The 10,170-nt window shown below is 44.3% G+C and overlaps 1 protein-coding gene across 1 annotated transcript in view; it reads right to left on the bottom strand.

The window, feature by feature from the left end:
• Positions 1–229: 229 nt before the first annotated feature.
• Positions 230–10,170, bottom strand: part of LOC308294539 (putative RNA polymerase II nuclear localization protein SLC7A6OS) — a gene marked incomplete at both ends in the record, with an annotated part of 15,599 nt that continues 5,658 nt past the window's right edge. The window contains one exon of the mRNA XM_080737271.1: positions 230–1,198. Coding sequence (XP_080593397.1) covers positions 230–1,198 — 969 coding nt within the window. The remainder of the gene's footprint in view (positions 1,199–10,170) is intronic.

The raw sequence follows: 10,170 nt of genomic DNA, 5'->3' as shown, positions 1-10,170 counted from the left end.
ATATACATCACTGGCCAGATAGACAAGAATTGGTGCGACCCCGCCCTTACTTATGCATGTCACCCTGAGGTGTCTTACTATTGACTACATTACTGCATAATCCATAAATGGCCAGACAAGCCTCCTGGTGTCGGTGTCCTGGCAGAAACAACACCACTCCCCAAACACCTGCAGTATATACAACCAAGAACATTGCGGAATTCCTTTTTTTGAATAGAGTGCTTTATCGTTAACATTCCTCTCTGTCGCTGCCTTCGTTACTCTCCTCATCTGCGTATTTGTCCCTCCAGTTGTAGCCTTCCTCATTCACATCATACTCAACCTCGTCGTCCACTCTGTCACCGTTGCCTTCGTCACTCTCCTCCTCGTCAGGGTAGTCGTTCCTCCAGTTGCCTTCCTCGTTCTCGTCATCTTCGTCCTCGTAGGCTTCCTCTTCATGAACCACCCGGTCGGGAACCAGCTCTCCCTCGTCTGCGTAGGTTCTCACATACAGGATGTCCTGGATCCAGCCGGGCGTGGTGGTGGTGGCCGTTTCCTGGTAGTAAAGGTCGTAGACGAAGTTGTCTTCCTCTTCCAGGTGCTCCACCTCTCCCTGCTGCTCCGTGGTCACACTGAGACGCTCCAGCATCTTCACACTGCTGCACAGGACCGTCTCTGGGTCCGGGAACAAGGTCTCGCCAAGAGCTTCTCCCTGGTCCTTCTCCTCTTCATACTCATGTTCGAGGTCCACCACTTGCTCATCTCCTTCTGTCTTCTCTGCCCACCTCCGCTTGGAGGAGCCTCCTTCTCCCTCCTGGGGGCCCGACAGCCCGGGACGGCGGCTGGAGAGGATTCGGTAGCGTGCTTCTCGCAGAGCGCTCCACCTGGCACTGCGTAGCTCTCCGAGGACCCGGTGGGTGCTGGCAGCAGAGGGCCGCAGGGCGCGGGCCGCCTGGGCCACGTGGGGCCGAGCCAGGGCCTCGCGGACGTGCCTGTGAACCGGAGCGTCCGGCGTTGCCACCGTCACCACCAGTCTGAACACAGAGTTCTCGACCTCGGCTTCACTGGGCTCTGGTACCGTTTCCACCGGGCTCTGAGAGGTACTCTCCAGTCGAATACGTTTGTATGCCAGCAACAACCTATCGGTGGGACTGGTGTCCCGCCTTCTTTTGACTCGAAGGAACGTCATGTTTGTTGGGTCCGTGCTGTCTGCCTTGATCTGTGTGAGCACACAGATAATAGACAGGGTCTAATAAGAGTGTAGCCACCCAGTGATATCTGTAGCTACTTAACAGCGAAATGCAAAAATGCAGTTTCTGCACGTGTCCGTTTCCACGCTATGGAGCTTGATATTTCTGATCAGAGTACTTGGTGTTGTCAAGCTGCATGGAACTCCACATTTAGAAAAGACTCACAGCATTAACATAGCGTGTTAAAAACGATTTAATACCGGTTATCTGGTATCCCACTGCATGTGTGTCAGGTGCGAACGTAATGATTATTGTGTTACTATGGGGTGGAATATTACGTTTTACGGGGTTATTTTTCAAACGCCAAAAGCTCTATTATTTGTATTTTATGCAGTATTTTATAGTTTTCATATTTCTTGCACTCTGTTTGGAACACCTTCAAGCCGAGCTGTCTTGCTCGTATCATCAATATGACCAGAGGTTATGACTAGAGGTGCGCCCGCTCCGGCCTTTTATAGTAGGGTTGGGGCTAGGGTTACGTCATCTACTGGGTGATGACGTCACTGTGACTCATCATCACTATCAACAGCCAATGAGGGAGCAGCATTCTTGGTGATGTCACTGCATACAATACAAATAATGATGACACGTGAAACTTGACCAATGATGGAGAATGGCCCATTTATAGTCTGGTTATCCGCACTTGTTGATGGTGAGTGATGACATCACCAAAAATGCTGCTCCCTCATTGGCTGTTGATGCAGATGATGAGTCACAGTGACGTCATCACCCATTAGATGACGTCACTCTGTGTTATTTCAAGGGTTTTCCCTTTGGATGGAACTATTCCATGGTCCATTTGTACACTCTCAGAGTTAAATTAACAGTCAGTAATTATATTGGAATTGGAAGGGGATGTGTCTGATAAAATTAATGTGAGCTATGTAAATATTCGATCAAGCAGCTGTCTGGGATGCAACTCTGCAATTCTGAAATTGTCACGAAGAATCTGCTGGGAAATGTATTCAGTCCATTTGTCCGTTTTATGCCCATATATGGTATGGATATCTCTGTATCTGTCAGTTTCTATTTGAGTGGTGCTAACCCTGATGTCATATCCATATTTGGAAAAAGTTATGCATTTTTCCATTCAAGTCAATGGAGAAAATGTATTCACAAATAAATGTATACTAGTAAGACGCCTCAGGGCGACATGCGACCTCGCCCTAAAGGGCGAGGTCGCGACAATTCTTGGCTATCTGGCCAGTGATGTATATCGGACCAGTTACCCAATCTCAACAGTGCCTGTTGAGTTTGGCAGAACATGCCCATATATGGGCATTACCAAATATGGGCATTCAGATATGCCCTTAATATTGATGATATCGGGACAGGGATCTCCATATATGGGCATAGAAGGGACAAGGGCGTAATTAATGTGCAAGTGTGATCTGGGAATGCCCATATATGGGCATGTCAGAACATGCCCATATATGGGCATTCCCAGATATTCCCTTAATATTGATGTCACTGGGACAGGGATCTCCATATATGGGCATAAAACGGACAAGGATGTAATTCATTTGCAAGTGTGATCTGGGAATGCCCATAAATGGGCATGTTCTGACATCACATTGTCAACTATAAAAGGGAATAACATATTAAATGGGCATAAAAGGGACATGAAGCCAGAGCGTGATGTCAGAGCAGCAAACCCATTCTGTTAAGAGTGGTTCCCCTACATCACAGTGACGTCAGAGCATGATGTCAGAGTGATGTCACTGTGACAAGGGAAACAATAGACTGTAAACATGGGTACTGACTGACTGAAGGACTGACACAGACGGAGACAAGCTACATCATTTCTCATGGTATACTGCGACCTATAATTATGATAAATCTCTTAGCATGCACCCAGACGAGACCCAATGAAGCTAGTCGATTTGTCACATTTTTGTTTTTAAATATAGATATATTTTTTAGATAACATATATGATTTAGGGCAGGGGTAGGCAACCTTAGGCACTGGTGCCAACATTGGCACAGGGGAGGGTGATCACTGGGACACTGGTAGAAGTGTGAGAGAGAGGATACATTAAGTCGCCCAATTTGCAGCAAATTACATCCTGCACATAATTCTACATTCATTAAACTGTCTGGGGAGGGAGTCGGGGAGATGGGTGGGTTATTGCTGAGTTGAATGATCGTTGCAACAATGTTCTGACAATCATAATATTTCAGAATTTTGATGGGGTGTCATTAAAATGTATGTTGATATGGCACACTGACTATCTAGAAAATAAAAAAACATGGCATGGCATCATTTAAAAAAGGTTGCTGACCCCTGATTTAGGGCCTAAGTGTTTTTAGGCCCAAGTCTATGGTGGAATTTTATGAAACCAAAAACTAACCCAAGCTTTCCTTTCAGCTACAATGTTTGTGAGTTTAACATTGTTTAATACAATCAGACCTTTCGGTTTCAAAGAATGACCTTTCAAGTAATGAGATGTCTGCGCACTTCAGCCAGCATTTGGTAGAAGGACGTGCCGGTGCTCAACCGGGACAACTGCATCAAATAAAACAATACCTGGGCACTTCAGGGGAGAGACTACTACCCAAATAAAGAATACTGGAGCAATCGACTCCTCTGCATGTTCTTTACAGCAGTTTGCTTGGGTAGTCTCCTGAAGTGCCCAGGTATTGTTCTCTTTGATGGCCTGCCTGTCAAGTGTTGGCTACAGCTACTAGTGCACTTCTGTTTGGCATCTCAATGTCTTGTCAGCTGCTTAGCCTACGACAGTATATAAATACTAAGTGAAAACCCAATTCCCCAACACAATAACCTTGTTGTTTTAACAGGGCCAACACTAAATGTCAATGTTTGTTTTCACCTGCTATCTCTCATTCTCAGACTGTCTCTCTTCCTCCTTTTTTGAGTCCCAACCCTTATCAGAACCAGGTAGGTTGACTACAGTTGACCGACACCTGACTCCCCAATTCCGATGCCATCCCAGTCTTCGAGGGATGGCTTTCCCAAGTGCAAATGTGTGCCAAGAACAATCTTTGTTTCATATTAAGACAATTACCAAAGATGGTACTTTTGTTTACTCAATACTTCCATAAATTTCAAGTAAAGACTCAATATAACTTCCAACTATTCACACAAAACAATGCATCCCTACCTCTAACTACAGGCATCAAGGGTCTTAAGGTTGTATTCTAATCTCCAACAAAAGAAAAGCTGAAAATAATTCTCATCGTGAAATGAGCTTTGTTACTACTGTATATAGCCTACAGTAGTAGCTCCATAATGGTCCAGTGTCTTCCATTTTACGGCAGGGGGCAGCAACGTGTCACCATTCATTCACCCACTACATCTGCTGCCTGCATACTGTAGTAATCTACATCAGTGCTTCATGCTTCTTGTTAAAATGTTTCACATATCTTTTTAAAGATTTTTCAAAAGCAGCGGATCACAACGCATGTTTTGTTTGCTGGGGACCCCCTTGGAACCCCCTCAAGGACCTCTGTGTGTCCCCAGAAACAAAATCAGTTTTACCATTAAATAGCCTACATATTATCTCAAAATAGGCGATCTACAAGCTACAGTAGATCTGCTATTTTCAAAATATCTTGTAAAAATGATGCACTATGTAAGCTTTTTCATTTACATAAAATGTAGTTTTGCCCTAATATGATAGGGTATGTTAATACTATATAACTTGGTGGTATTAAGTCTCCTTGCTGTTCTATTGAGACATTTAGATTGTGTCAAAGGTCATGTCTCACCTATAGACAGGATCAGGACAATTTTGACCTGATGGCCAAGATTCAATTCATCCCCTGAGCAAGCAGGCAGGCTCTATTAGCTCAATGGTAACAATTTCAGCACTTAATAAGTTATGGAGGAAACGGGGTTCAAATCCGGGGTAGAAGAGGAAAATTACATAATGCAGCTTTAACAAGGCAAATCTTGTAGCAAATATTGTACAGTATGGGGGTCCCTGGCTCAAAATATTTTGAGATCTGGGTGTGTGGCCAAATAAATTAATAGTGTGTGGGTCCTTGACGTGAACCACTGCCACAGATGTCCTACCGAAACTGTATTAGTTATTGACATTATTTATAAATCTTGATATCAGGCTTTTACAAGGGGTAACTGGAGTAATATGTTAACATCTACTGTACATCTCTGTTATCTTATTCCTAAAAAAATGTGTGTTGATGATGCCGTTAACATGACATGTGTTGGTTAGCTATTTTGTAATTAAGAGCCATTCAGTGAAGACCTTCGGTCGCAAACAATCAACTAATAGTAAGGGAAACCAGACTATACTTGTCCGACTTTTTTCTTTCCATCTTTCTAGATAAACTTTATTTTGCCGCGCTACTCCTCCCACAGTTTTGGTGGCACGCAGGGGCGTCAATTGGGTATGGCAGGGGTATGCAGCTGCCATTCCCTGGGTCCAGGGGGGAAAATAGAAGTTACTTTTAAATATAAATCCATGAATGTCTCTTTGTCTATCTGTTCTAGTTATTATATGTTGTTAAATTACCGGTACAGTGAAATATCGTAACTACAAATGCAAAATTTAACAAAATGGTCACTTTAACAAGGTATTGTGGCACGTTTACTAACATGCCAAGCTTAGCTGCACTTGAACAACCGTTCCAGGCTGCCATATCCAACTGGTGTCTTGCAACTGGTGTCTTGCACGCGCGCGAAGGCGCACATGCAAGACACCAGTCATGTTGCCATACCTTAGCTTTATCTGAACTGACGCCACTGGTGGCACGCACTTGGGCCATGTGTCAAATCGACCAGCTTCATTGGGTCTCGTGAGTGAATTTAAAGGAGTATTCCATGAAGCCTTCAATTAGGAGATGTATTCGTTTTTGTCGCATTTCTAAGACAATAATGTCAATGTACAAATCAAAATGTAAATTTCCCCTGCGGGATCAGTACAGGTCTTGTCTTTCTACGACGTCATGTATACCGGTATCTCGTTAAAACCAGAATTTATTTCTGTCCGGACATGGTCATCTCGTTATTACACAATAGGCCTACGTATCTTGTTAAAACCAGAATTGATTTTTGTCCGGACATGGTTATCTCGTTATTACACATATATAGTTAAAACCAGATGTGTCTTTTTTTTCCTGACAAGGCAGCAATATGCTTCGTCTGTAGTGTATATGTTACAGTATGTTTGGGTAACTCAGGACGTTCATTGTAAGAGCGCTTGTTTCGTTCACCACACACTAATCACCACCAGATGGCGACGACAGCCCATAGACAGCCATTCACTAGTGCAGGCGCTGACGTCACTCGTTTGCGACTCCCTTTCTTTATTTACTAGCCTAGCTGGGCGGTGTTTAGCCATTAGCTTAGCCATTAGCTTACTATGAGCGTTTATCGTGGGCTTGCCCAGGCCTTACGGCCTGGGCATAAATATAACGATTGCATTCACCACGGCTTCGTAACTCGCGCGGCCGGCGGAGCGCTCTTCGCAGCCGGCGGAGCGCTCTTCGCGGCCACTCGCGCCTGCGGCGCTCGGGGGCGAAGAGCAGGACCAAGGACCGCTGGCCTTCGCGCCGCTTGCAATGTCGTGGACAATCGAGTGGCTCCGCCTGGAGAACGTTGTTGTGGGCGACCGCTTGTTCCGCCCCGTGCTGCATGGCGAGTGCTCCGTTTCTCGACCGTCCTGTTTCTCTTACAAACCGTGACATATACATAAAGTGCATATACAGACTTTTAAACTGCACAACTAAATGACAGCAGCGTTTGGCATTCATATATGAGCCATTTTCGCTAGATGCCTAGAAGAAGCCTAAAGGGAAAACAAAACATGATAACACAGCGTGCCGCCGTGCACCCACTAATTAGCCTCTAACCTTCCACAAATTGCCTGTTGTTGTCGCCAGTGTTTGGAGATAACATATAGGTCTAAGTGTAGCTCCCTCAGTGCCGAGGCGCCGTGTAATATGGCGGGTATACGTGCACCGAGCCCCTTATCAGCCCGGCCATGCTGCCACTCTCTCGGCAGGACGTTTGAGTCGGTGAATTGAGTTTTAATTGGTTCGTCTCGCTGCTAGGGGCCGCTGGGGGAGAGCGAGCCGCCACCGATGCATGGGGGCCGTGTTTGCTTGGTTTCGTCACTGCTATATGACTGTCGGGCGGAAACCACGTATATGTTCCATAAGTGTTACTTTACAGGAGATGGGGTGAGGAAGGAGAACCTGTGTTCCAATGGATACTATGTAATTATTTACGGTATAGCTATAAGCTCTTGGTTCAATATTTATAAAACTCACAGATAGAGAGGCTCAGTTAATAACCACTTTCACTTACAGCAGGGGTCTTCAACGTTTTCAGGCCAAGGACCCCTTAGTTGAGAGAGAGATGAAGCAGGGACCCCCACAACCTGTTCATAGATTCCATATAGTTTCATTGTTTCATCAGTGTATTTTGGATTCATGTCAATTTGGGTTTTCAGATATTTAACCACTTGAACTGTCAATACTTAATAAAATTGACCTTTCACTCTGTACTTAGTCTGCTCTTTTTCCCCTCTACACCAAAGCTCTTTGCCAAAAATAGCCGATCTAAGCTCACAACGCCTCGCACTTGTGAGCTTGTAGATCTGCTATTTTTGTCTAAAGTTCTTCGAATATGGACGCTAGGGTTCAAGACGGTTAATATAAAAAAGGAGAAAAAATTTCTAACACTCAAAGATTTGGGGGACCCCCTGTAGTAACTCTGGGGACCCCCTAGGGGTCCCGGACCCCCTGTTGAAGACTCCTGACTTACAGGCTTTCAAAATGTTTTAAAAAGTAGCAAAAACACTCTTGTACGACAACGTTAATAATTTACAAAAAGAAATACACATAAAACATTGAAATATGGAGATACAAGGTTTCTGCCTGACAGTGAGGATCTGAACCCAGCAGTGAGGGTCTCAGGCAGGGGTCAGTCTGTCAGTGGTAGGGGTCTCTCTCTCTCTCCCCCTGGCTGCCAGGGTGGGTTTGGGGCCTACGGTAATGATGGATAATGATGTCAGGCGGTTACAGATGGTGGCTACGTGGAGGACTGTTAGGGAGGTTAGAGCTGGACTGAAGTCAGGCAGGTCTGAGCACACTGCGTCACTCACACCACCCGCTGCTACCAGCTGCCAAACTCACCTAAGAGCTCATTTATGCCAGTGTTTCCCACACAGTGGATTGGGACTGTTTATTAAGTAAATATGGGTTCCATCGACAGTACACTAGACAGTACATGGCATAACACAGAAGCCTACAGATTTCCAGCGAGATTTTCGGCTAGTCCTTCACCAGGGGGGGCTAGAGCCCCCCCTAGCCCCCACCCTGGAGCCGTCCCTGCAGATTTCCACAAATGTTGTAATTCTTTGACCTCTTTTAGATCTCATCTTTCATCTACAGTGCTTCTGTGACCTGCTTCACTATACTAAGTGTAACCTATATCGTTGCTGCCAGGCAGAAACCTTTTTTTTATTTTTTATAAATGAATTCCTTTTGTCATACTAGGCTACACGGTCACACAGACCTATCAAAATTAGCCAATCTACAAGCTCACAATGCATCACATGGCCACACATTGTGAATTTGTACCGTAAATAGTTTTTGCTATACTTTTGAAAACTAAAAGAATCGTGAAAGTGTGTCTGCAGGGTTTATAAATAACTATATTGGATCCATTGGAATACAAGTTATTATTTTTTCAGTGGTGTAAAGTAGCTAAGTACATTTACTCAAGTACTGCACAATTTGAGGTGTTAGTACTTTAATTGAGTATTTTCCATACTTTTACTTCTACTCCGCTACTGTACATCTCAGAGGCAAATATTGTACTTTAACTATTTGAAAACATACATTAACCACATTAAGCCCTATATTATACACATCTACAAGCTCACAATGTGTTGCGATGTGACCCGTTGTGAGCTTGTAGATCTGCTATATTCTCCAAAGATTTTTATACATTTGAAGACTTGAAATGGGACATCCTGCATTTTCTTTTTCTTCATGAAAGGGTTTTGGACATACAAGGTTTCCACCCGACAGCGACGACCACCACATACTCTACTCTCCCATCAGCCTTTGCTCTGCATCTCTCTGCTCTGCCTCCAGAGCACAGCCTCCAGCAAAAAGGCAAAACACCACAGAGTTGTGGCCTGCAGGCATAAAACACACACGCTGTGTGTGTGTGCGTGCGTGCGCGCGTGCGTGCGTGCGTGCTCGCGTGCGTGTGAGAGAGAGAGAGAGAGAGAGAGAGAGAGAATATACTTGTTAGGATCAAATGTCAAATGTAAATGTAGTAGAATGTGAGAAATAGACGTTGCAAGGAGCCATTTCCTTGTCCTCACAAGAGGAAGGGTTGTTTTATGGTTAAAAAGGATTTGGGGAGATTAGAATGATTCAGTTTGGCGTTAGGACTGGGATTAGACAGCTATATTTTCGTCCATGCCTTACCCTTTATAGTTATACTATTTTTAAAAACAAAAATATTTCAATATTTCCCATCTACATTGACACGTTGCAAGCTTGTAGATCAGCTATTTAAAATATATCAAATCAAACTTTATTTATAAATCACATTTAAAACAACCGAAATTGACCAAAGTGCTGTACAGAAAAAGTGCAAAACAATAAAAGCATGAGCATATATACATAATATAACAAGTGTCAACAAGAACACACACATATATACGCAGTATAAAAGCAAGCATTAAAAGCAAGCATTAAAAGACCTCAGGTGAGATTAAAAGCTATAGAGAAAATAGGTGAGTGTCAACCTGAGATTTAAAAATGCTTATAGATGTAGCAGACCTAATCAAAAAGGGCAGGCTGTTCCATAGCCTGGGGGCTGCCTGCAGCCACGATAGCGCGGGCCCCTCTGGTTGATTTTTTGGGAATCCGCTCGACCAGCAGCTGCTTATCGGCAGATCTCAGGACTCTAGTGGGGACTAGGGATGGGTATCAT

Source organism: Nannobrachium achirus (assembly GCF_963921795.1).
Source record: "Nannobrachium achirus genome assembly, chromosome: 11".
In the NCBI taxonomy this organism is placed as follows: domain Eukaryota; kingdom Metazoa; phylum Chordata; class Actinopteri; order Myctophiformes; family Myctophidae; genus Nannobrachium; species Nannobrachium achirus.
The sequence above is the reverse complement of the archived record's forward strand: the minus strand, read 5'-3'. Positions and strand labels throughout refer to the sequence as shown.